This window comes from Denticeps clupeoides, chromosome 10 (assembly GCF_900700375.1).
Source record: "Denticeps clupeoides chromosome 10, fDenClu1.1, whole genome shotgun sequence".
Taxonomy (NCBI): Eukaryota; Metazoa; Chordata; class Actinopteri; order Clupeiformes; family Denticipitidae; genus Denticeps; species Denticeps clupeoides.
The window spans coordinates 3,877,090-3,904,996 of NC_041716.1; the positions used below are offsets into that span (position 1 = coordinate 3,877,090).

The window sequence follows — 27,907 nt, forward strand, 5'->3', positions numbered from 1 at the left end:
TTGGTTTACGCGCGGCGGCGACGTGCGGTTCGGGGCGGGGATGAGCGGGAGCGTGTGTTTCAGTGTGAGCCGAGTGTGTGAGTGTGTGTGTGTGCGTGTGACAGGTCTCCGGCGGCGGAGGGGAGAAGGATGCTGAGGAGGGTCCTCGCGTGGATTTGGTGCGGGGACCGTGACCAGGAGATCCGGACGGCGGTACGGTAGCCCCTTCTTCTCCCTCCCGTTCCTCCTCGGTCGCCGACGCGTTACGCAGCGGGGACCCGCCTTTTGTACGACCGGCGGAAAACAAGGCGGCTGCTCGCTGGGGGTCGTGCGGGGTTCCTCCTGTCGAGGTGGATCCCGGGAAAACGAGCGGTTCTTCTCTCGTTATTTCTTCATTCTAACGTCAACACACAACTTCTGGTTCGGCGAGTCGGCTGCGCGCCATGAATGTGAACACGTTATTTATGACGACTATAAAGCTCGAATCCAGGTGAAACTAGGGGAGTTTAATGTGTGTGTGTGTGTGTGTGTGTGTGTGTGTGTTTGTACGCGATGTGACGAGGCCACGTGGGCCACGACCCAGGAACGGGGCGTGCGGAGCCCTGTTTTTATTCTGCAGGAACGCACTGCGCATGCGTAATGAAGGGGCTGGCGGTCGACTGAAACGCTTCGTTTAATTCCGCTACTGATGGGCCTGCGCTTACATCGCGGGGCTGACATGTGTGCTACGGGTGTTGCAGTTGCTGGTAATGACAAAAAAAAGACCATTCAGAATATACAACGCCCGGGGCTGTGCAATTATGGCCATCAATTAAACTAAATGTGATGTTGGAGATTAGTGTTATATAAGTTTGCGTGGAATGTAAATTCTGTCTACAAAATGCTAAATTAAGATGATATTGTTTCAAAATCACGCATTGTCCTTTAACAGTAGTCTCCAGAGCTAATTATTTATGATATTTTGTAATAAGCGTAAGACTATATTATATATAGAGTTTAATTATCTACAGAGTGAAAAACTGCTATATCGATGTGATTCATTGTGCTCAAACATATTGCATTTATCCTGGAACCTTGATTTTATATATTTTGTTTTTGTCCTTCAGTTTGACCTGACCCCTACTCATCTCTCCCACGACTCCCTGATGCTTCTATCCAATAACTATTATCTCACTCTAAGGCAATCATATCAACAGAAAGACTAATACATTAAGGCTCATACCGACTCTGGGGAGAGCTTGGATTAAGAAGAAAAAAACCATACCATTATCCTCTCCATAGATCATAACGCGCGTTGTAATCACGGGATTACGGCGAGCGGTTCCTTCAGAGCTCCGTGCGTGAATTGGGTCAGCCTATTCCGGAGTGAAAAGGTTCTCCAGAAGCAAATCGCCTAACCTACATTACAGAGGAGACCTCTCCACTAATCCGCCCCACGGCCTGCTTCTTTCTCACTCCTCGTGGTGGCCAGAGCATACGGCCATGTAGGGTTGGGTAAAGCACTAAAAAAAGAGCATCTTAAAAATGTAGGCGGGGTCTTCTCTACCCACCAGCCTCTACTTACAGATGTTCTGGTAGAGCTGACGTTGTAATTTTTTTTTCACTCACTATTATGGTATCTGCAGACTATCTTATGATTCAGATACAAACTTGGTCACCAGAAAGTCTGGATCACCACGCAATCGGTCAACCCATAATGGCACAGCCAGGCTCACTGAAGCCGACATGGCTCCAGGCAGATTGGACCTGCAGTTTCATGAACAAGTACGAACCCATGCTTATTTTAGCCATCGCTGGATTAAAATGAAATAAGACATCAAATGTGTCTGTGGATTCACTTCATTCGGCTTCCCCGGTAATGAATAGGCCACAAGAAGGCAATATATGAAATTGTGTATTATGTTAATTTGATGGCATAAATTGTAATGGCCATTTTGATTGAAATTCATTCATAGAGATACAAGACTTTGCACCATTTTGGCTGTGGTTCCATAGAAAGTATTTACCTCCGTGTATAGGAAAAAATCAAAAAAGGCATCACCTCTGGTAGGAGAACTGCCTTTTCTCCTAGTATGATAATATTAATAAAGCATTTGCAACAAATTACGTAATAACACTGTATGTGAAGCATGCAGCGGATGTGGCACATATATTGTACATCTATCAGCACGATCCCAGTATTCCACTGGATGACTAATGGACGTATCGGTGTAACCGTATTTAACTTCTTGCCCGGTCCTGATGTGAGGTGAATGTAAGACGACGGAGCGGGAGGGACAAAGCCAGAAGAGGTGTTTTGATCTATTAGGCGCTTTGACATGAGAATGGAACTAATGGGAGGCGGGTGTGGAAAGCGGCGCGGCACGCTGCTCTGAGCATATTTAGGGCAGCCTTTACTCCTGGCTTCTAATTAGACATTCAGGGCAGTGCACACTGTATCCACTGGAGGCTTGGTGAACGTCTTCTGTCCCTTCGCCCATCGTTCGCCCTCTGTGTCTCCGTCTCTTTCACCAAGTGGGACAGGAAGCGCCGGAGAGAATGTGGGTTGCTGCGCTCACAACGCGGCCGCTGCCGTTGCCCGCTGGAGCCTCGCGGGCCGGGGGAGCTTATGCAGAGCGGCACGGGACCCTAGAGAGTTGAGCGGCGAGGGCGCATGCTGATAGTGATGCTGAGGCACTTCTGCTGTTGCTGGGCTGAAAGGGGAGGAGGAGCGGGAAGGGCGGGGTGGCGAGGACGACGCTTTGGGTGTGAGACAGGGCTGTGTGTGACAGGGCTGGGTCATCAGTCAGTGAAAGGGAGCGACAACGAGCTGACTGTAGACCCAGACACACATATCAGCTCCTTCTGTGCAAATAAACTAACCAATTTTTAAAAAGTCCCAGTCCTGAAATTGCCATTGTGGGTACAGTTTGCACCTATTTGTAACCTATGGTAGAGCTCCAATAATGTGACTTTGAAATATCAAAGCTCGGACTGAGAAGAGAGATCCAAGCAAAACCACATGAAGGATATGAAAAGGGATAGTTCAAATACTTGCCATGCCTTCAAAAGACCAATAAATACACATTTGCTGTAGAAGAACTGAAACCGGTTTAACAGAGAATGTCAGTGTAACAGATTGGTGCGATCATGGAATTGTATTGTCTATACATTTTAATAAGCTCATCCTATAATGTAATTAAATGGCAGCGTGTGAAATAATTATTTCTTTCTGAAGGTCCCGCTACATTATTCTCTTTGGTTGATTTGTCAGCAGTGGTTACAATATGCGCTGATTTAAAGGGGATAGGGCATATTTAAGCAGATTAATGTCTTACAGTGGCTTTTCCCACATGCTAGAGAGCATGAATGCCTGCATAGATGTTCCCCTGTGGAAGGAAAAGGTCAGGGGTTACACACTGGTCATGCTTTAATTGCTTGACCCGAATTCAGACCAAAAAATTATGTTTTTATTTCTCATTCGTCATGGAGTTCTACCATGGAGTTGTGGCTAAGAGAGTGCATAATCGTTATAAATTCCATAATGCTATTAAATGCATTGATGTGCTTGAATGTAATTACTTCTAAAGGCCTGTGGCTTTTAGTAAACCGCTTCTGTTAAACGTGTTTGTATTGGTGATATTTAAATATTTCAGCACACATGAATGATGAGTTGAAATGATATAAATCATATATACACACACACACACACACACACACACAAAGTTCATTATTTAAGGCTGTTCAGGTCCATCTGAATAACCGCTCCCCGCGCTGTACAGGGCTGTGAATGAAGCAGCCGACGAACTTGAAAAGAAGTCAAGCTGGCGAAGCAAATCGGCGAGATCAGGGTGACACAACCGAGTCTGACGTGTGACCAATGGTAGAAGGTGTTTCTGCACAGAGAAAGTCTTAGACCCCTCCCCGTCCGAGGACGGACTTTTTTTTCTCCTTTTCTTTCCCCCCCGTCGGAGATCACGAAGTTGCCGCAGCGCTCCTCCCCACGACGCATGGCGGCTCGCAGCTCACAGCATCCGCAGTGCATGCTATGTCCATCACTGTAGCGATCATCTGGACCCGAGTCACTCACCCAAATGCACACCGACGGTCCAACCCCACCCTGCCAAACCCCTCCACCCCCCACCCGACAGCGCCCCGGGGGTGAAAGGTTATTGGCTGCACTGTCAGAGCTGCCAGCCTGCGATATGCCACTATTTTTAGTAGGGGATTTTCCACATTGTTGCCATGCAGTGGTTGCCTCCGCCGTCGACTGTCTTCTTTGGTTATTTATATAATCCCCCCCCCCCCTCCTCTAGTACAGTTTAGCTCATTGAGTGTCGTGGCGCCGTGGAGAATCGAAACTGTGACAGATCAGCGTGCTTCGCTCAGGCAGAAAAATGTAGGTCAAGTTGTGAAGAAAACATCTCCAGAGAGAGAGAGAGAGAGGGTGAGCGAGAGACCATAGGGCCTTAAAGAAAATGTAATCACAAGCCACACCTTGGTGAGGTGGGGGCGGTCATTCGGTTCTTGTTCTTCAACTGGCGCGTTGATGGGGGGGCCAGTGGAAGTGGTCGGTGTGAGACAGCGGGCGTGACTGGGGTACCGTAAGAACGCTTTGGTGCAGTATCAAGGACGAGCTGCTTGGCAGATAGCGAGTGAGAGCACATGGAGACACACAGAGAGAGAGAGATAACACACGTTTCTGCCGAAGATTTTTTTAAATCTTCGTGGATGGTGCTGGGGTTTTTGAGACGTTTTTATAGCATCCCCTTTGTGTGCCCCACGAGGTTCCTTTCATCTGTCCATCCATTTGCTTGAGTGGGGGGGTGAGGCTGAGACCTTGAAGAACTGACCTGGATTTGAACTTTCACTGGAATAAACACTTTTATTTTTTTTTACGGCTTTTGATGTTCAGAAATTAGTATAATGTGCGGGAGTGGCATGGCAAATGATAAAAAAAAAATCTAACAATTTACACCATCCGCCCAGAAAACGCACATGTGAAATTAACACCTCGGTCCTATATTTGGATGTGGCGTAATGCCTCACCAAAACTGACAGCTTCATTATAGCGCCGCGACTTATTAAAGGTCTTTTTTTTTAAACACGAGAGGGTTTTTTTTCCTCTCAAACACCAGAATCTTTTCTTTGAACTACTTTTATGTCACTCTTTACCTTAAACACATTACAGTAGATTAAACTAATTTAATTAGTATTTGTCCGAAAGGTAATTCATATTTGATATAACATCGAATATTTTCTGCACTGCCAGTTCAGGGCCACTGCCAGTGAGGGCGCTCTTGTCTTTTTTTACCTTCCCAGTTTTGTTATCATTAGTCCCCTTACACATTGAGAAGGACCGGGGGATTTAGATTAGGATTAGGATGTGGTTTAGATTAGATTAAAATTTCATAGTCATCGTGTGGTCGGCCAACAGAATGCGGTTAGCCTCTTGAGTAAAAGCGGAGAACAGCAACATTATTTATGAGCAAAGTGCAGTTTAAAATGGGAAAATATTGCAGCATAGTGTTTCTACATTTTACTGCAAAATTATGTAATGCACCGCTAAATAATGATTATTGTATTATTATATGAATATTGAGTAAAGTGTACATAGTGTCAGAAAGTTCACAATGAAGGGCATGCTACTGTATCAAGGTCATGTGCAATGCAGGCAGTACAGTGCATGGCACTTAGCACTGTGTCGTTGAGTCCACCAGGTTTGACAATATGCTAATTAAAATCTAATACTGACATTCTACGTTTTAAAATGAAGTTAAATACAAATTGGTGAAAGGGCTGCAGTTCATACTTTATATACTTTCATACTGTAGTGTCAGTAAAACAGTTCCTGGTTGAAAATCACTCTTCCAAAAAAAAGGACAGGGACACATTTATTTTATCCAAATGCTTATGGGGACCTTGTAGGACCGAAAAAGCAGCGCCAGCTGATACCACGGGGCTTGTTAGAGTGCGGAGGGTGCTATGCCGGGAATGTGTGCGCTAATAGGCAGAAGCACATAGCGAGCTGGGCCAGACAGGCACGTGAGACCTTCAGAAGCCAGGTGCTCCCTCGCCTCACTCAGGAACATAGCCAGCTGTGTCCTGCGAGCTCCTCCTCGCCTGGACCGACCCCACCCGCACCCAGCCCCTTTGCCTCTGATCCCCCCCCCCCCTCCCCCCAATCACCGCTGACGATCTTGGGGGCCGTTTTCCCGGAGCCTGGCCGCCGCCGCTCGAGCGGGGCTGTGAGAGAAGCAGGTCCTGACAGGCCTGGGATCCAGAGATCCAGTGTTTTGGTTAGTTAGTGAGGGCAGTCACACAACCCCCATCCCTCCGTCTGCAGCTGTTCATCCTCGCTGCAGTAACACACTCGCGCACACACACCCCATGATTAAAGCCTGACTCGGCCTGGCCACTGCGCTCTCCATCAAAGCTCGACAATCCCGGCACAGGGCGTCAGTAGCGTAACAAGAGTCACATCCCAGTTCATCAAACCCCGATTATCATCATTTAAAGTTGTGACTGTAATACAGTGTAAACCCGTACAGAATTGGTTATTAATACGAATGTGTGGAAAGATTAAAGGGCCAAAGGAACTGGTTAGATAGCTACAGTTTTGAAAGCCCCAGATTTATGCCGCTGTGCCCTCTGATGATGAAACCGAATATTAAATGGGATTTTTTTTTTTTACTCCTGGAGACTGGGCGGCGAGCAGGACTGGCAGAGCTGCTGTTGCAGTAGTATGGCCTGGGTTTGGGTTTTCTGCTCAGCAACACCAGCTCCTCGCGCTGGATATCAAAGCGACTGCTGGCGGACGAGGCGAAACTGTTTGAAGTTTCCGCTCACAGGCCGGCGCAGACTCCCAGCAGGCCCGGATCGGTTAAAACAGCAGACAGCCGGAGCGCGAAGCCTTCCGAGGGGGCGGCACATTAAAAAATCATCTGAATATGCAGCCTGGAGATTGCATAGTAATGTATTCAGTCTCCGTTTCTTCTCTCGTGCGCTGAACGTGTCGAATTCAGCAAGCCATCGTAATTTGTATTATTCTTTTTCTTTTATTATTTGAGTCATTTGATATATTAAAATTAAGCAACTTTTAATTAAAATGTATTTGTTGGCCTTTCCATTTCAGGTATATGTAGTCTTGGATAACAGCTTCGGAGATGAAAAGCGATATTAAATTTGTTGAAATTTTGAGTTATTTGTTATAGTAAGTTATCTTGATCACCACACTTCCTTATATGACACAGAACACCGATAAGCCTTAATAACTACATCATTGGGAGTTATATGTTTATTTTAAAGCTATTTATTTGTCTTTGCAAAGTGCTGATGCATATTCATTTCTTCACACTGACACTGTGAAAAAAAGAAGCAATCCTGACACCTATGCTTAATTAATTAATTAATTAATTAATAATTACATCCCCCTTAGATTATTTTGTTGGACGAATTTGATTTTCTATTAAATTCTGTGGATTTCACACTACGTCATTTCCTGCATTGTAAGAAATGGATGCACGTAAACGTCGATTCCCTCCTATCCACAGCTAACTAGCACGCGACTGTATGTCTATCAGCAGTGGACGGTGAGGCCTCGCCAGTCTTAGGCATTCTTGGGGATTTTTAATTCCTCCTCTACCTTCCCAATTCAGTCTTATTAAGGAATTCTGAAGCTCTGAGAAGTAGACGTCCATTCAAAGACACCATTCCTGTTTGTGTCCAAGGTTGCATGCCTCTGTGAAATGTCTTCTGTCCCAAGAACACCAGAGGAACCGCAGTTGGCCTGGGCGACACCATTGTTACCGGAGAGCCATATTGTGCAACACCCCCCCCCTCCTGTTTCCTTAAAGCCCTATTGTGAGATGTAAGGAACATCTAGCATGTTTTGTACTGGAACACGTTTTCCTGCGGTAGGAAAGCAACACAATGCCTTTCGCGCAGCGTCTAAATTAAGAGCGATTCTGTGCGACTGTGTGGTTGCCATTTGAGATTACAATACGGCCAGGGTTGCCATAATTAACGGAAGCGTCCCATGATATTTGTAAATGCCACTGAACGGACGCAGCTGAAGATACGTCATGGCGTTGCGTCGTACTGGGCCGTAATTACACGTAACTACAACGCTGTACTGCTCGATCGAAGGCTGATGGAGCAGTGCAGAACGCTTCAGTTCTCTGTTCTTTGAACTTTGCTCTCTGAACTTCCGAGGAAGTCGGTTTCAGGGATGTGTCTCTTGGTCGTCCCCCGTGAGAGCCCCCGCTCCTGTTTTTTTTTTGTTTGACGGAGGAAATTGAGGTCGGACGGCTGACTCAGTCGGTGTTCCTGGTCTGCACTGTGAGGGCGTGAAAAGGAGGTGCAAGGTCTTGGCTTCCCGTAAGTGGTCAGTCCACAAATAACGTTGCCAGCTCTTGCATCAGGTTCCTTCATTGTTGTCTAAATATTTATGAACGTTTGTGATCTTGGTGTTGGATGGAGTTAAAACCCCAGAGACAGGAGAGACAGAGGGAACCTGAAGACGAAGGAGTAACGTAGGTTAGCGAAGGGTGGCCAGCTCGCTGGCGGCGAGTTTGAGCAAGCTGTAGATTACCGTCAGGGGCAGGAGCGGTGCCGAATCTGAGCGGGACCAGGCCAACTGGCACCGAACAAAAGCAGCAGCGTCAAAAAAACGTCAAGATCAGCTGCTGCTCAGAGATCACCCTCAGCCCCACCCCGGCGTTCAGAAGTTTTCTTCTTCTTGGCTCCTCGGCTGCTATTGTCTTTGAGTTGGGAAAATCTGCAGAGCCCTGAAGGGAGGCGTGTGTTTCTCCGTCCGTAAGAAGACTCAAGGAGGCCCTCAAGGGGATCCTTCTGCAAGCTCGCATAAAAAGAAGGGCTTCCCTGTGCATAAATGCAAAAGGTGTTTGGGGGAAGGACACTGAAGGATTCTGGCCACTTTGGAAAGGCAGCACGTAATCACTTCAATTTTAATTTTGCTTGTAATAAATGTGGTTCGTGCACCCCTTAGCTCCCAGTTCTGAGACAACAATTATTTCAGGAGATGGATACCTTTTGGATGAACTTGCATCCTGGGATTAAAGATAAAAGGCCTGGTTCTCAGCATCTAGTCCTCTGCTGGTGTTCAATTGCCGTATTTCTGACAGCAATTTCTGAGCGTTTAAAAGGGGGAGGAGTCTGTAGGCCTGATTGACAGATCTAACACAGCCTTGTTCTGTTTAAACCCCCTTCCTGTCTATACGACACTCTGCCCTCCATTCTCTACAGACCAAATTATATTCATAAAAATATTTCTCATTTTTAATTCCAGCGCTACGATTGGTGAACTAGTGAATCTGGCATCCGTTAACACTCGCAATGAGCAAAATGGAACATGTTATCAATCATTAGTTTAACCCGTGCAACTATGCAACCACTTTTTAGTTTGTCCAAAACTTTCTTTTCTTGTTTCGTGTTCTTTGAACCACACATCTAAACCTCTTTGATTTCCTCCCTTCTCACAGCTCCCTCAGAGTTCTTCTCTGTTCCAGGGCCCGGCATATTAACACACAAACAGGTCCAAACTAATTCAGCACATTACATAAATGAAGAGAAATAAATAGAGGACAGCAAATGGATTTTAATGCGCATGTTAACCGATGATAATGGACAGATTGATTTTTGTGCAACACAACAACAGGGTCGTGATGGGACCCTCCCCTATGATTTGAGAAGCAGCCGTCTAACACCCCAGGACAGCCGAACGTCTCTCTGTTGTGGTCTGAGGGACAAGCGTTGGGAGAATTTCACTCCCATAAAGCAGCATTACAGACCACAGCTAATCGTAAACACCTGTGGCAGGAGGAGACGGATCTGTTGCACAGATGGGAGCGTCGCAAACAGCTCCATTTGCTCCCGCAGTCGCGTCTGCTTTCTCAGGGTTTTTCCTGTCTATCTAATGCGTGTTGTTGTTTTAACGGAAATTCGAACCCGATTCTCAAATAATAATATTCCAAGATGTGCAAGGATGTGGTGTTATTGTACAAGTTGTGGATTTGTTTGTGATTTATAAATAACTATATCTACTTTTTATGAATAAATAGGCAAAAAAAAAAAACCCTAAATCTTATATACAAGTGAAAATAAAGTGCATTGTACAGTGTGTTCGTGACACTGCTACTCAACAGCTGGATAAGACTTCTTCTCTTTTTTTTAATTGGCTGAAAATGATAATTCAGTACAGTTTCATATTGTGATTTCTATACTCTCGCACACATGGGAAGTATCAAAATGAATGCACTTCATTTACAGCATTTTTCAGACGCCCTTATCCAGACTTACAATCAGTAGTTACAGGGACAGTCCCCCCCCCTGGAGACACTCAGGGTTAAGTGTCTTGCTCAGGGACACAATGGTAGTAAGTGAGGTTTGAAACCCACTACGCTACTACCACCCAACACTTCATTTGAATGCTGTGTGTTGGTGTCAGTATGATTTTACTACCTAAATTACATATTCAACAATCTCCGAAAGCTAACTGATGACATCATTAATATGCTGCTGACCTGTTCAGACCCATGCAGAGGACGACGTATCATGTGACAACATATCTGACTGTGTTAATATCTGAGCTGATGGCCACGTAAGTGTTTGACACCCCCCCCATTCAGTGTCCATGCTGCTCTGGTCTGATGCAGATGCCAGATGACCGTGTTACAGCCGCTGGTATCGTTCCGCCGGGCCCGCTGCGTTTGTACTTCTGTTGCTGCCTGTTTCCACTCAGTGCTCGACTCAGCATTCACAGTCATGATCCATCACATACACACGCTCAGAATAACACGTTACGTCTGTTTAACTCCATTCATACGAGGACATGATGCAATCACAATATAACAGTAATACAAACCAACAACTGCTCATATAATACGAATAGTCCAATTGCATTGAAATGGTGCGTACATTATAATTCTTATTATGAACTTTTGTGTTATACAGTGACGCGCTCTAAAATGTAATATTCTAGCAGGATTAGGCCACACCACCCTGTTCACAGAGAGGATTGTGTTGCAGGACAGAGACACACACACACACCAACACACACAGGCGGCAGTAATCCTTTAGTGTGCTAATTGCAGAGCCTTTATCACGGACCCTTGCCAAACGATCGCAGCGGGACCAACAGCAGCTCCTTTTTTTTATTTGCTTTGTCATCTTTTCCTGGCATTGAAACACTGATTATTGTTTTATTGAGGTACGGTTTATCTTTGGAAGATTGCAGTGTGTGAACGTAAAAGGTACTTTTGAACGCGCTCCGTCTATATTTGACCCCGCGTCTTTTTGCCGCATTGTTTGCATACGGTCGAACTGGAGATACCAGGAACCTCTGGAATGTTTAAACCTCTGGGTGCTGCTCTATACATCTGAATGGAACTTTTACAACTTAAAGCAAAGCACCAGGCATTGGCTTGCAAATGAAGCGCTGGTACTGGCGAGGAATAGTAGACTGGTCTCAGAATTGAAAGAAAGACTTATTTAAATCAAATGTTGTGGATAAAAGGAACCCTTTTAAATGATCCATCAATTAGCCCCGTTCTATCGTTGCATATAAGCCCAACAAATCTGTCGAAAAAACGTAAAATGTTTGCTTTGAGTTGTTCTAACTTGGTACTCATCTTATTGCCATTTTAGGATTAAGTTAATAAGTTGCATCAACAGTGTAGAATACAAACCGGTTAAAACAAAACCCCCGTTTATCTAAGATGCAAGCAATTCTGTTAACACAGCGACCCCTCCCCCCATGCCAAACATTGATTTGCTAAAGCATTTACTGCAGAATTTCCGAATTGCCATGAACCAATGACACGACGTGTGCAGAGCAAGAGACTCTGTTCTCCTGCTACTCTCTGAGCGGCAACTCAACATTCTTCTCCATCTGCAGGCTACTCAACCTCTCTACTTATCAGCATGAAATAATGGCCACTTTCACTTTTTAATCACTGTGTGTTTTGCGCGTTCAGGCAGTCGCTAATTTCTGTCAGGAAGATGATATGTTTTTAAATTAGTTTCACTGCCTAAAACACAGCACTGTACATCTAAAAGTTCCCATACTCGAGATAACAACAACCCTCTTAAAACTAAATGCAGTGTGAGTTTTATTCTGATGGAGAGGAGAGGATGGGAGGGTCTCTCTTCCTCTTCTTCCACCCCTACTCTCTCTCTCTCTCTTCCTCCACCCCTTTTCTCTCTCTCTAACACTTCCTTCACCCCTGCTCTCTTTCTCTTCGTCCACCCCTGCTCTCTCTCTTCTTCCACCCCTGCTCTCTCTCTCTTTCTCTCTCTCTCTCTTCCTTCACCCCTGCTCTCTCTCTTCCTTCACCCCTGCTCTCTCTCTTCCTCCACCCCTGCTCTCTCTCTCTCTTCCTTTACCTCTGCTCTCCCTCTCTCTCTCTTCCTTCAACCCCATGCTCTATTTCTCTTTCACTCCAACCCCTGCTCTCTCTCTTCCTTTACCCCTGCTCTCTCTCTCTCTCTCTCTCTTCCTTCACCCCTGCTCTCTCTCTCTTCCTCCACCCCTCTCTCTCTCAATCTCTCTCTCACCCCATCTCTCTCTCTCTCTCTCTTCCTCCACCCTGCACGCTCTCTCTCTCTCTCTCTCTCTCTCTCTCTCTCTCTCCCTCCACCCCTGCTCTCTCTCTTCCTTTACCCCTGCTCTCTCTCTCTCTCTCTCTCTTCCTCCACCCCTGCTCTCTCTCTCTCTTCCTTCACCCCTGCTCTCTCTCTCAATCTCTCTCTCACCCCGTCTCTCTCTCTCTCTCTCTCTTCCTCCACCCCTGCGCTCTCTCTCTCTCTCTCTCTCTCGTCCTCCACCCCTGTTCTCCGTGACTTGGTCTCGTCCCTCTCGGTGCGCCGAGTTCCTCCAACCGCCGGTCTTCAGCCCACCTGGACCCGGTTCTCCTGCTCTCCTGCTCTCCGGCCGCGATGGGAGGAAGAACGCGTTTTAACCGGGAGATGTTGCGCCGAGGTACGGGAAACCTCCTCAAATTACCGACAACTTACTCTCGTAGTTCTCGTCGCTTTTTAACCGACTCGCCATTTTACGGGGATTTCTAATCTGCCGCGGAACCTTAAAGGATGTCGGGGTTCGTGTCACGTGACTCGCGTATTTACAACGCGAACAATGTTTTTATTTTTTAAAGCTCAGAATCACGGGGTGACGTGCCGATGGTGACATCTGCGTCAGGTTCCTCTCCATGACCTCCTCCATTCCAGCTCTCTGGGCTTCTAATGTACCCCGAGGGCTTCGTCAGACCTGCGTGGCCCCGTGTTATAAAGCTCAGTTCATTTGTGGGTTTAAGTGGCAGTGACAGACATGGAACCAGGACATGTTGCAGGAACCTGATGTTTCTCCTTCCTGGCCGCCGTTGATGGCCAAGTAGCGATGTCAGCGCTCACGGAAACGGTATTTACGGCCTCCAAGTCCGGTCGAGCATCTGGGAGACCTTACAGGATCTCTTACCGACGGCTTGGCCCCAGATGCCACCTTCAGAGGCCTGGTGGAGCCCACGTTCCAATGGCGGGGTCATTAAGTTGCTCAGCGTAAGTTTGGATAGATGGACGTCCCGTAGGTCTGCATGCTTCCTTTTGACTTAATTCGCTGTTTACGGCTCTATGCGTGATCTGTACAGGCTGTGCTGTTGGCAGAGTCGATTGTCCGGTTGCTGGGGTGGTTGGGATTGGGGTGGGCGGGGGGGCCTGGCAGGATTACTAAAGTGTTGGGAGTGCTACTTAGGAACCACCTGAGTATCACACTGAGCAGCGCTGTTCTCGCTCCGGGAGGGACCGGGGGCGTTAATGGACACAACATCGCCGGGCGAGGCCCGATAATGGCTTTCCGCACCGGGAGAAATTCGAGCAGGACGCTCCTTCCAGTCAGCCGGCCGCGCCAGACGCTGCCAAAAACCCGCAACCCGTACGCACCGGTAACAACGGAGTAATGAACGGCACTCAAAGGTTGCGTAATGCCACCTCTGCATGGATGCCTGGGACCACCTGGGGTGCAGCGACAGCATGGGGCGGCGGGGGAGCGTTTTCGTACGAACAGACAGATGTGTCGGCCGTGTGGAAATCACATCAGAATCCGTTTGAACCAGTGACCCTGGCGCTGGCCACCGCGCTCTGTTTCGGTTTAGTGTACCTGTGGGCAAGTTTCATTCTCGAATGTAAAGCTCCAAACATGGCTGGCTGCACAATGAACGAACCGATCATGGCTTTGTGCGTGGTCTCGCAGATTGTCCCCGATAAGGCAGTGTACATTTACGTTTGCATTAATGGAATTTATCAGACGCCTTTATGTGAGTGAAGGGACTGTCATTGTGATACACAGCAGCACAGCGCACGGTGCACACAGTGAAATGTGTCCTCTGCTTTTAACCATCACCCTTGGTGAGCAGTGGGCGGCCATGACAGGCGCCCGGGGAGCAGTGTGTGGGGACGGTGCTTTGCTCAGTGGCACCTCAGTGGCTCCTTGGCGGATCGGGATTCGAACCGGCAACCTTCTGATTACGGGGCCGCTTCCTTAACCGCTAGGCCCCCACTGCCCCAACAGTGGAGCTGCATTGGCCGGGAATTATCCAGAGTGACTTACAATAGATACGTGGAGAGTCCTCCTGGAGACTGTGCCTTGCTCAGGGACACAATGGTAGTAAGTGGGGTTTGAACCTGTGGCTTTGTGGTCTTCTGGTTCATGGGTGAGTGTGTTACCCTCCACCCTACATAGTAGAGAACTTGCGAATAAGTAGGGAGTGGTGAAAACATTCAGGTCAGTATTATATATTATTTTCAAGGCCCCAGCACGCGCGCCGCCTCCGTAATTTGAGGCTGCGGGTCTCGGCTGGGCGTGACGGTGGAGGACGCTCCCCTCCGCCGGTGGAGGAAGACTTCTCCGCGACTCCGGGGCGTTCGGAACCGGGCTGACGCGCACGAGCTGCATATGGAAGGGACCGCACGTGGGCGTCGCGTTCGAGCGGCGGCCGCCGCGTCTCATTGTCCTCTTGATTCCGGTGTTTGCATACATGCCGGTGATCAGAGGAGCAGATTTCTGTGGCTTCCCCTCCTACCCACCCGAATCCTTCAAACCGCCCGGAATTTGCATCCATGTGGTTCAGATGCTCGGCCGCTGCGCTCACGTTTAAACGAACTTCTGTCTGGCACTTACTCATCTCTCTGATGAGTCCATTCTCTCTACATCCATATTTCCTGTGGTTTCATTTCATTTCCTGCACCATGCCATCTTCATTTCCTGCTGTATGATCATCTTCGGTACTCAGGACCTTCAGTTGTGACAAAAAAAGTTCATCAACCCACATCTCAATGCAACCAACGGTGCCTGAACAGACATCTTGTTCTCGTCTCAGTCCTTCTCATGCATGTCGTCTAGGCCTGTAAGGCTTAAAAATGGACTTCAGAGGCTTTTTGCCCGTTTGTTAGCCATGGAGGTTCAGTGTGTGTGTGTGTGTGTGTGTGTGTCTAGCTCGCTTTGTGGGCGCATGTGCCCACCAGATGTGCAGGTAGTCGCTGAAGTTTTCCATCCCCGATCAGCACCTGACGCATGACTGCTTCTGCAGGTTGTGCGTGTTTTCACAAAGATAAAAATCTTCAGGCCAGACGTTCGGGACCCTCCTCTAGTTAAAAAAAAATATGGATATGAACGTTGCCTTTTCAAAACTTGCAAGAAATGATGAAATTACATTTACGTTACAGTTCAAAAAACAATCACTGACATTTGCTGTAGAGGTCCCCTATGATGAAAACGTCACTTTGTGAGATTATTTAACATTAAGACGGTCGGATCTGGAACGTGTGAAGCATTGCAGTTGCTCGGCGATTGGATGTAAAAATGAGCACAACTGTATTTTTTTGGTTCTGTCACACCAGACTCCAAAGAACCAGCGGTTCATTTTATTTTTTTCGGGATAGTCGCTGACAAGACTTCCTGTCTGTGGTTGGTGGATGGTGTTGATGACGTCATTTTGACGAATGCCCGCTCAGCTTCTATTGGCCGCTCTCCTCCTCATTAGCATTTAAAGCTACAGTCACCGACACCTACGTCGCTGGGGAAATCTCATTGTGGGACTGGATCCAAGTTGCTGTCATTCTGCACCAAAACTGAATTTGGTAAAGATATAAGTGAAAGTGAAGTGATTGTCATCGTGAAACACTGAAGCACAGCACCCGGTGACACAACAAAATGTGTCCTCTGCATTTAACCCTCACCCTTGGTGAGCAGTGGGCACCAAGACAGGCGCCCGGGGAGCAGCGTGTGGGGACGGTACCTCGATGAAGGGGACCTCAGTGGCACCTTGGCGGGTCGGGATTCGAAACGGCAACATTCTGATTACGGGGCCGATTCCATAACCACTATGACACCGTGGAAATTGCGTGGAAGTGCAAGGATCAGACTCTCACCTGGACACACGTGGGACGTTGCCGCTCGGGGAGAAGCGCGTATTAGCGGTCCAGTAAGACCGATATAAACATTTTTTAAAATCCACGTAAGAGGACCTTTATGTACTTCTGGGCGGAGGTGCTCTGCAGAGTCTTGGCTGTCAGTCTGCGAGGGGCCAGCAGGCGGCCTCTCCTGTCACCCGTACTTGTGTACTTGCCATGCGTGCTCATGTGCTTGTGCAGTGCTGGTGGTGCGGTTAGCTTCTCCCTCCGTGCTGAGGCCACAGCACGTTCTTCCTTTTTTCAGGCCAGATGCCAGTGCAAATTATCAGTGATGACAATAATCTGATGAATGGCAACCAAAACGGATGAAATGGGTGAAATGATTTAGAAAATCTGGTTTTGCAACTTTCAGCACGATCTCCTTCCTCGCCTTGGTTCTTGTATCAGAACCTGACAACAGCACCTCCACAGTCATGACTTCATGTGGATTTAAAACATGGCGCTCATGGAACAGCCTAAAAAGCCTGAAGTCCATTTCATTTTCAGAAGAGAATCTGTCCTGGTTGGATGAAATAGTTCTTCTCGAACGTGGCCCAGCGTTTTACAGTAACTGCGGTAATAGTAGTGAGGAAAGGAGGTGTTGCATATGTTCAGGCCATCTGCTGTCTGCCTGCTTCCCGAGCCCCTCTCAGCTGGAGCTGTTGTCCCTGCCAGTCAGGGGAAGTGTGCCCTCCGCCCAGCCCAGCGAGGGAGGATGCCGAGAGGGCAAAAGGGCAGATTCTGTTGGGCTCCTACCAAGGTAGCTTTCACCTTCAGTGACCCATGATCCCAGATATTCTGGTCATCTAGACACGACTTGTTTCGTTATCGCCTGATTATTTTGTGCATGATTGTTAGTCATTTCTGTTTGTCTCTATTAAAAGAAAAGTTATAATCATTTTCGTAACAGTTACATAATATTTGCCAGTGTAGTGCTGATTCAACAAAGCCACCTGCGGATCCGACACCCAACCCCTTATGCAGAACCGCAGCCACAGATCCAACCGAGAAATCGATCCCGTCTCTTCCAGGAGTTCCAAGAGTCGTCTGCGTATTGATATCGCCTCCCTGAAGTCTGATAAAAAAAAAAAAAAGACTTTTAAATCCCTTACTGCAATTATTTATTGTCATTTAAAATATCACAACGGACCTAGCTGCCCTATCATGGGTAAATAGAAGAACAAAACCACTGTGCCTTTTTGAGGTCAGCCGAGACTGACGGGTTTATGTAGAATTTTGTGAAGTGTTATGCGGTGCACCATCTGCACCATCGGGACGGTGAGAAGTGAACGTCTGTGAACCCCAAGGCCTTTCTTCTCTTATCTTTTCACTGTTATTGTGTCCTTTTTTTGAGGGCCTTCTGGATCTTAGCTTTTGCATGATACGCTGTAACCAACAAATCCAGTCGTGTTAATGAATTCTGTCGAATGAAATATAATGCCGGCGTCAGGTTGAAAGGGGGCTCGCGCGAAGGTGCCAGAAATCGGTCGGAATCTGGCGCCGGAAGAGACATTTGGTGACCGCTGACCTTCGTTTGGTGAATTGTGCACGGCTCCCCTTTCTTTCTGACGCTGCCTCTTGTTCAGCGCTCTTCAAGTTAAGACAAGAGAAGTGACATTTTCCTGGAGTCACTCAGGGGAACTCGGAAGAACTTTCAATTATTAATTACGGCGTTCCCTCTGTGTCTCTTAAACGTTCCGTCACTCTGCAAAACCATATCAACACAGATCCCAAAATGACCGTGATGTTTTACCAACGTAATCTGTGCTAATTGGCTTTGACCTATAACCTTTGTCAGCCAGCTGGGTTTACCGTGCTGACCGAAAGTCGGTACGAGGCTGGTCTTGACAGGTCGCTTTGTGCTTGTTTAGTTTCCGGGGAGGCCTGACATTCAATATGTATTCAATACATTTATATTTTCATCCATTTTTGCCGCCAGCGTCGGGACCGGTGAGTAAAAGCCTGACCTTCCCTTTGGCGCGGTGTCACGCGGCAACACATGGAACCTCTTGTTTCTGATTGGCGGAGCCGTGCAGGGCGGCAGCTGTGTCCACACTTCCTCCTTACTGGAGAATTAATTACAGCGGTACGGAATACGTGTCTGTCAGATCCTGTGGGATCGGGCAGGCTGTGATCAAGGAGCCGGAGGATTATTGTTTCTGCAAACAGGAACTATTCAGATATGATAAGAACAAAGGCGAGAAAAACGACTACTATTACTACTACTTAATGTTACTACCCATTCTATTATTACTATTCTATGTATAGCTACCATTACCATACTATTACTTATACCATTAACCATTAAAACCATAAGTACTGTTACTATTAATTATATATGCAATTACTATTACTAATAGTACTAATACAACAATTACTATATTACCACTACTAATGTTGATTTACTATTTCTATTACTACTGCTAATAGTTTATGTATTAATTTGTATTATTACTATTAATAGTTTTACATTCACAGCATTTATCAGACGCCCTTATCCAGAGCGAGTTACAATCAGTAGTTACAGGGACAGTCCCCCCCTGGAGACACTCAGGTTTAAGTGTCTTGCTCAAGGACACAATGGTAGTAAGTGGGATTTGAACCTGGGTCTTCTGGGGTGTTACCCACTAGGCTACTAACACCCCTATTACCATTAATATTTTTGTGAATGCTTTTTCTCTTGCTACTCGTACTAAACATTTGTCTTAACTCCAGACAAAACCGTTTGTTTGATTTGTCCAGCTGTTTCCGCTATTTTACTACTATTTCTACGGTTACTACAGTGAATACTGTTATCACTACCACTATTACCATCATGAATATTAGTGTTGTTGGTGTACTGTTACTGTCAGCACAGGGACGATGCTTAATCTCCTGTTTGTTGCGTCTGAACCGCGGCGCTGGCATTAAAGGCCCGTTAGCTGTACAGGAGCAGTTGTTGGGGGTGGGGGTGTGTGAGAGACGTGTGATGCAGGCTCCAACATGACGGAGGGAAGGTGCCGGAATGCCTGCAAGTCTCCCGGGGACAGGGGGCCATTTGTCCGGCCATTTGCTCCACTTCTCCCAACAGCTCGGCCGACACGTGGGGGACCCGGGGCCGTTTATTTATTCCTATTATCAGCGGGGCGGAGCAGGGTGACGCGGCTGAGCCCGAACTGGACTTTTTTTTTTTTTACTGTAACGCGAGCCACGTCAGTTGATAAGCGAGAGGCCTGTCGTTGTGAGCCGCGGCCCACTGACATCGTTTGCTCTGCCGGCATGTCTGTGTTGCGCCTGTCGGGTCTCCTGCACTTCGTTTGTCCCCTCTTGACCTCTGAGCCGTTGATCCCCCCTCTCGCTCCGCATCATCGTGTAATATTCCAGATGATGCCGGGTGTGTTTGCGCCGCGGCAGTTTGCTGCGTCGCTGCATTCCCAGAGATGCATATTATTATGTTGCTCTGTTTGTTTGTTTGGGGGGTGGGGGTGGAGCGGAAGTGGTTATGAGGGATTTGTCAGCGTCGGCTTCTCTGTGAAAAATGGGGGACTGGAGGAGGGGAGTCGTTGCGTGACAAGGCTGGAATAACATGTGTTATTTGCGAACGTCTCAGCTGTAGATGTTTTTCAGGAAGTAGCTCAAGTTCAAGTTGAGCGTTATTGTCGTTTCAGCTACATGCATGATAGACAGTACATTGTGAAACGAAACAACGTTTCACCGCAACCTGGTGCTACATGCAACATTTAAACGACGTTACAGACCGACACAAAGTTCGACACAGACAAACCGGGCTACATGAAGTGCAAAGGGCAGCGAGGCATGTAGATAACATGTCCTTCTTTTGACTCCTTTAGTAGTATCCATCATTGTAAATGAATATACAATATAGATCAACTCTCAGACAAAGAACAAACTTTCAAAATGTAATTACAATTGTATTACACATTTGAAATGCTTAAAACAAATCTGACTGACAGCTTTTTGAAGAATAACGTAAGAACATGCACTGTAAGTGCAATATGATTACATTCCATTATTTCAGATGCACAGATACTCTGTATCCTTTACAGCTATTTTTGGAATTAAATCCCGGTATATTTTCATGCAGCAAAGTGAATATTAATTTTAACACACATAAACACACATTATGCATCTTATATGTCTATTATAATGCATAGGTCTAGTCTGACAATGTTGCTTCTGCAGTCCACAAGATCCACAACCTCTAATTTGTTCACCAAAGACTGGTTCTAGTGGCCCTAGCATTTCTAGTGGCCCTTTTACCGTTACTGTATATACTGTACATATGTTATCAACCCAAACATGCCCTGCCCTGGCAAGTTTTAGTGCTGATTTTCTCTCTCTGTATCATGCCTGGAACCCTTTTACCTCTCTCACTTCCCTGTCCACATCCCATTTCCTCCCTCTCTGGCTTTCCTGTTCCATGCTCTCTGTGAACTTGTACCCGAGTGCAGGGAGAGTCAGGGGGAGTTAAAAGTAGCCCTGTCCCAGGTCAAACAGCCAGAGTCAAAACTACTTCTAACACACAAAGGTCACAGACGTGCTGTCCGAAAGATACACGCAGATATCTCATGCACATTTTAGCCGTAATCGATTCTCAATAGTCGTTTATTTTAAAACATGTAGGATAAGTGCCTAGAGCAAAATGCCTGTTGTTGCCATGGCAACCATGCCGCAGTACATTCTGAGGTTGAATTACTTGTTTCAGTGTACTTAATTAATTAAAAAATTTGTGTTTGTTTTCTAGGCCACTGACTCACAAGCCCATTGCTGAGCATAAGCACAGCGGCGCCCCCCTCAGGTGCGTGGAGTCGGTGCGCCGCTGCATGCAGGGCCTTGGTCAGAGAACCGCGCTGAATGGCCACGAGCCCAAACCACTGCGGCACTTATGATTACAGGCAGAAGGTGAGAGTCACGTCTAACTTTAGATCTGCCCCGGACGTTCTAACAACCTCTTCAGAAACCAGGCCATTTTTTTATAAGGACATAACAAAATTATGGAGAGTACTAACCATTATTGCACTTCTTTCTTTTTTTTTTTTTGGACAAGCTGAAAACCCAGTCAGGAGACAGTAAGAGCAGCAAGGCCACACAGGCAACACATGACATGGAGGTCAAAGGTCACCTGATCACTGGACCTGGTGAGAACATTTTCTGAATGTTTCTGAACTTGTGTATTTCTGTGCGTGTTACCGATCCTGCACGTCTGTGTTTGTGCGTTTACAGACCTGCAGGGATGCCAGGACAATAAGCAGCGCGCAGAGCGGATGTCAGAGCTGCAGGAGAGGAGGCGGAGCCTTCAGGCCCTGCTGAATACTCGTCTGGCTGAGCTGCGGCGCGTCTGTCTGCAGGAAGCGGTCAGTACTGCGCACACACACACACACACACTCACACAATCCAGGTCTTGACCTCGCAGAAACACACACACACAAAGAACCTCCCTCAGACACCACCACCGGTCCTGCTGCTACTGTCTAATGCAGCTGCCGGACGCTGCCAGAGATCCGCAGCCCGCGCTGATTTAACGTTTGGAATGATCGTTATCACGAGTCTGACGTATTGTCATATGTCCCTTTCTACTTCCTTCACAGGAACTGACAGGAGAAATTCCCTCACAGTTCCCTCTCGAGACAGGAGAGAGGCCGCCCTATGTGCGCCGCCGTGTTGCCGCCACCCGAAATGGTTCCAAACAGACCGTGAAAGGAGAGGTGGGTCATTTCTTGCCACCGTCGTATTTACAGTGTTCTCCCATTGGATCTGCATTGTGACCCAGCGGCCATGTGTCTGTGTGACAGGATGAGGAGGTGACACAGCGGAAGTCCAAGAAGACCCTCTTCAGTGGAGCCCTGCGCAGACATACGGACTCAGAGCAGCAGCCGTCGTCACACGGCAAGAGGACCGTTCACCGCGGATGCCACACAGGTACCAGAGCCTGAAATCGGTCCTTCAGCTCTAGCAGCTCCAACGGAGTGTAGCTGGAATATTCCTGGCCTTCTGATTGGTTGGCAGGGATTGGACTGGCGTATTACCAGTGTTATCACGTGTTATCACATACATGAATTAGGTGACAAGCCAAAGGCTTAAATAAATAATGCACAGGGTTGTATTGTGGGCTGATAGACTCGGTCGTGGGAACCTGTGGTTGGATCGAAGACTTTTATATGTCCGCTTCGGAAACACCATTTCCTTTACACACCCTGGAAACGGTTCACCTTGGATAAGCGGGAACATTGTGTGAACATTAGAAAGGAAGTGTCATGGGTCAGTGCAGTGAAGAGTACAAAGCACCACAGAGCTAGCACAACACTTTTAGCGATATATGTATTCTTTCGGACTCATGCACCCTAGTCAGTTGCATTTTTGTCCTTAATTTTGATGAATTGCCACCTGAAAGTTTGCCAATTTTATGAATGAATCAAACCAAATCCCAAAAATCAAATGTAAAGCCAGTGTAATCGTATGCACCAGGCTAATTCTGGCCCAAGGTTAGACTCAATGCCACAGGATGTATGCTTTTAGCCGGGTAATCATGTTTACATTTCACAAAGGCAGATATTGAGCTGTAGGTTTTTATTCAACGTTAAACAGCAGAGTAACAATAAAGCAAAGTTGTTGGTTGTTCAGTAATATTTTCCAGTGCATCATTACGTTAAATGTCTGTCATACAACAGTGTAAAGTTCATCTCCTTGTTCCCAGTATTATTCTTTTGTTTGGATGATAAAGTGAAAGGATTGTCATTGTGATACACAGCAGCACAGCACACGGTGCACACAGTGAAATTTGTCCTCTGCATTTAACCCATCACCCTTGGTGAGCAGTGGGCAGCCATGACAGGCGACTGGGGAGCAGTGTGTGGGGACGGTGCTTTGCTCAGTGGCACCTTGGCAGATCGGGATTCAAACCGGCAATCTTCTGATTACGGGGCCGCTTCCTTAACCGCCAGGCCACTACTGCCCACATGAATGAATGTCCCTTTGAATGTATCGCTTAATTGTTTGCTGTTGTCTGTGTCTGGGCAGATAACGCAGTGAAGTCAGAGAGCAGCTCCACATCCGATTCTACGGGCCAGGACAACGGTGAGTCACAGCGACAGAGGGTACCCAGCATGCCCCGTTACACTCGCACCAATGAGTACGAATGCACCTCCATCGCATGCATACGGAGTCTGATTTTGTGTTCCGCTCTGATTTTTACCATCTTTCTCTCACAGATGAGGTCTTCTCTGGTGTGTCCCCTGACTGTTTGTCCCCGTCTCGGCCCCGGCTGGCCCCGGGCAGCCCTGACAGCAGGTTCTGTCGAAAACTGTCCCCAGTTGAGATTTACTATGAGATGAGGACCCGTCGCAACTCTGTGGCCAGTTCTGCAAGGTAAATGGACAATTAAACATACACCTACATACAGTATATTTATATATATAGTCTGTCTAGAAAATGAGGTCATTTTATTTTGTAGCTATAAGAAGCTAAACCTTCATATTTGCTATATTCATTACACATTAAGTGAATCATTGTTCATTTTATGTTCAGGGTTATGATTGATAGCCAGAAATCCAACATCTTATTATCCACTTGGCCCCTTATTACCTACACTTGATCATAAAAAGGATTCACAATAAAGAAACTTTCCACTACTGAAAAGCATTTTCATTTATACACTCAATACTTTCGGTGTCATTTTGCACTGAGATTCTCAACAAAATGTATGTTAACTAGGTAGACAATAATTTTGTTAGAGGGGACCAGTACGGTCACATTTCATGGTCACATTAGAGGGGACCAGTAGGTGGAGCTGCTGATTGTGGCCCTGCAAATAACTTATCAAGGGATCCTTATAACTGCATTAACATTATTACACACTACATTAACATTTAATTGCATTAACATTATTACACGTTACATTACATGGAATTGATTGGACATTGGCCACATAAGACATCCAACGTGCCCCATCATAACAGACCATATTTTATGCAGTCTTTTGGTGTTAGTAGCTCATATGCTTGCTAGATAAACCAGATGATCAACCTTTGAACAACCCTGAGTTGCTCCAGGGGGGTTTGAACATGTATAGTATTCTCATAAACAGCATATGATGGTAATTATCGACCCAAATCTGTGAATAATGCAGATGCATTGCGCTTTTTCTGTGTCGCAGTCCAAATCGCTCTCTCCCAAGAAGTGTGTCAAACCTGGAGGGCAGGAGTGTTCCTGCAACCCCACTGCTGTCCCGCACCGCCCAAGCAAATGGCCACATCAGGTGATTGATTGTGAAGTGCTGGTGCTAGAACTAGTTTGCACGGAGTTGTTCCTTAAATGTGTTTGGTTTCCATCTGTGCTTTTTTTATGCCCATTTAGGTCAGATGTTTCAAGTGGAGCAACGACCAAGCATTGGTCTGACAATCTAGAAGCACCGCAGGTGGTGCCTCTACAGTCTCAGGAGGGCTTGTCCCCGGTGTCCTATGAGCAGGGCAGCTGCTCGTACGGCTCGCAGACACGCCGTAGCAACAGCTCAGAGGCGCTCCTCGACCGGACCGCCTCCACAGACGACGGGTCTCAGAGAAACGGCATGCCGGTGAGGGGCGGGCCTTACAAGAGCTCTGAGGCGCTGACGGATGGCCGGCTGAGGCAGGTGCAGCAGGGCAGCCCCGACCGACAGCTCAGCGACCCCTCTGACCACAGCAGGGCCAGAGGAGGGTGCCGTGGCAGCGGGTACAACGACATCTTGTTGGACTACGTGTGGGGAAAACAGCAGAAGATGCAGCTCCAGCAGCAGCAGAGACAGCAGACCCATGGTAATGGGAAAGCTAGGGTGTGGCCAGACCTATTGGCTGGACCTCCTCCACACTACAATGGCTTTGCTCCTCCTCTGCCTCCTGGCAAGTCTTTGCACTTCAGCATGGAGCCACCAGCCTACAGTCCCCTGATGCTGAGGGGCAAACCAGGGGATCCCCGGCGGGTTAAAGTCACCCGAACTAAATCCTGTGGACCTTTCGTCCCCCTACAGCAGCACCAGCAAGAGTCCATTCTCCTGAAAGCTTACTCTGAGACCCCCAACTCTGCCGGCTCCTCTACAACTGCGCTGTACCCTAACCAATCAGAGCCTCAGGGTCTGCAGACAGCTCCTAGGGGTCAGCAGTTCCCCCCAGACTCCTCTGCATCCACCCCAGAGGATGCTACTCGCAGTTTGCACAAGGCCCTGGCGCTGGAGGGCCTCAGGGACTGGTACCTGCGGAACACGCTGGGTCACGCAGCCGCCAACGGAAATGGCCATGAGGGGGCGCCCCAGCGCCGTCGCACCACGGCGTCACTCCGCAGCTCTCAGTCCCACCTGCCCCTCACCCACCAGCCTCAGTCCTATCAGGGCGAGGCACCCTTTTCCCAATGCCAGAGCTCTAACCTGCCCCAGTCTGCCACCTTCCATGGCCACCCCCTTCATGGCAGGTGAGGGTCCTCCACTTCTGTTCTGTTAACCAGAAGCCCCCTCACTGGTCACCAGCCGTACCTAAACCGGCATCTCACCACCAGGCCAGATGTCACTTCTGTGATGACAATGCCAGACTCATGACCATTTTAACGCCTTTTGTTTTTGTTCTTCCAGGTCGGTGGAGTTGTCTCTCTACCAAGAATCGTTTTCTTCAAAAATGCAGGAGCTCACACTCAAGGAGTCCAACACTGACCGTCCCACGCCAGGCACTCTGGTCTGATGCCCCCCACCAGCATAACTGACCACCACTGACCTACAGACCCAACTGAAGAGACAACTGAAACCTGCCCTGGTGCTCCACCTGCTTGTTTATTGGCTGGACCCGAATGGACCGGAAACGCAGATGCTCCACAATGTCAAAATGCACAAATACTGAAATCGCGTATCGACACGTTTCAGTTCAGAAAGGCGGGTTTCGTTTTTAAAACATTCTTACACGCCAGAGAGCTCAGCATTGCTTTGGGTTGTCTGTAGGATGGCGGTTGTTTTACAAAACCACACTGCTGCAGTGACTTTGCTGTAAAATGTAGCAAACTGCTGTGACATGTCTGCAAACTTTCACACTCTTCCCAGATTTCCAGTGCAAAAGTGTTATTGATATGCAAAACGTGAAAAAAACCCTGCTAATTACACCTGGTTTTATTCAGGCCAGTGATACTATGCCTATTTTATTACAAATTTAATCTTAAATCGTTTTCTAACTGACTATAAGATAGCCTACATGTATTAAAAATGAAGTTTACAGTATTATTCTTTTATTGAAATATTTGAATTTATATGACCTACCAAAAATGAAATAAATAACACATATTTATACAAATTACTATTAAGCTGTAACAACTGTAGTGTGAGGAAATATCATCTTCAAAAATGAGATTTTGCATCATTGTGGTGCATTTGCACCAATAGGCTTGCTTCGGATGCTTCATAATCTGAGCAATTCTCCCTTGTTTATGTAAATATGCAATAGTTCAGGGCTACGGCCCAGTCCAACCATTCTGAGCTTTTTCAGTCAGGGCACTGGTATTTGAACTTGCACCAGTTAAACATTTATTTCTATATTATAATTATAATTCTATATTATAATTTTTCTAACTGAAAAAAGTCACTATCGAATCAGGGCTCAGACTCAGAGGTTCATATTTCCAAAGCAGAGTCATTCAGCATTACACGAGCAAGTGTTCTTCCAATCACATCTCTGTACTCTCTGTAGATAAACGATCGGATTTTAGTGCTAGATATTGCAGGAAATAATTTACATAAGTATTATTTTTTTTTGTGTGGCCAGCAAACCCCGAGAACATCTAATCAGAAGAATCATGGTTTATTAAGATGGCCCTTGCTGTTAGCCGTCAGCAGGGGGCGTCGTTGTCCCTGGCCATGCAGTGGACAGATGAGAGAGAGAATGGAAGAGAGGGAGGGAGATGTTGAGCGAAAGACATGGTGTCAGGGCGCGGTTTGGCTGCTTTTGAGTGGAAAGCAGTGCTTTTTGTTTCTGTGTTCTGTTCATGGCAACGGCCTTATTGTGTAATTACCTGTACATTATTATCATGACAATTTTTTTGTATGCCACGCAACTCAGTGTTTTTATTTAAAATGTGAACATTGTACTAAAAGCCGTGATGCCGACCGTCAGCTTGTGCCTACCAGCTTTATCATGTTGTGGAGTTCAGATGTTACAAAAGGAGGAATATCCAGATTGTACAAACCTAAAAAAAAAAAAAAAAAACATCTGTACTGTACGTTTTTAATCATCTGTTGGGGAGGGACTGGATTTTATTTCCTTTTCTGGGTAAATCTGAAAGGTAGCAAAAAAACAAAAAAAAAAAACATGTATGTATGGATTGCTGGCAAATCCACTGTAAATATGATCTGACGTGTGTCGTTTTCTTTCTACTGTTGTACGTAACATACAGGTAGGCCTGTTGTGTCATCGCCTGGTGCCATTTTTGTGTCACCAGGACCCTGTCAGCCCTCTAGCGCAGCCACGTCTGTAGTGGAGAC

At 47.0% G+C, this 27,907-nt stretch overlaps 1 protein-coding gene across 2 annotated transcripts; it reads left to right on the forward strand.

Moving 5' to 3' along the window:
- Window positions 1–70: 70 nt before the first annotated feature.
- ccdc120a (coiled-coil domain containing 120a) lies at window positions 71–27,632 on the forward strand. 2 transcript variants are annotated; one of them, XM_028993701.1, is made up of 11 exons: window positions 71–192; window positions 21,167–21,324; window positions 21,470–21,560; window positions 21,646–21,776; window positions 22,011–22,127; window positions 22,215–22,341; window positions 23,440–23,496; window positions 23,631–23,787; window positions 24,575–24,676; window positions 24,775–25,860; window positions 26,018–27,632. In XM_028993701.1, the coding sequence occupies exons 2-11, from the start codon at window positions 21,277–21,279 to the stop codon at window positions 26,121–26,123; spliced, it is 2,022 nt and encodes a 673-aa protein (XP_028849534.1). In that variant the 5' UTR covers window positions 71–192; window positions 21,167–21,276; the 3' UTR covers window positions 26,124–27,632. The 2 variants fall into 2 exon arrangements, with proteins under 2 accessions (XP_028849534.1, XP_028849533.1); XM_028993700.1 differs by lacking the exon at window positions 71–192 and adding an exon at window positions 12,828–12,958.
- The last annotated feature ends 275 nt before the right edge of the window (window positions 27,633–27,907 follow it).

What these genes read in the sequence shown, in the direction of transcription:
- ccdc120a (XM_028993701.1), top strand. Translation starts at nt 21,277, where the DNA reads ATGGCCACGAGCCCAAACCACTGCGGCACTTATGATTACAGGCAGAAG. An exon ending in AACAGACCGTGAAAGGAGAG is followed by an intron (nt 22,128 to 22,214) that starts GTGGGTCATTTC and finishes TCTGTGTGACAG; the next exon opens with GATGAGGAGGTGACACAGCG. An exon ending in CAAGCAAATGGCCACATCAG is followed by an intron (nt 24,677 to 24,774) that starts GTGATTGATTGT and finishes ATGCCCATTTAG; the next exon opens with GTCAGATGTTTCAAGTGGAG.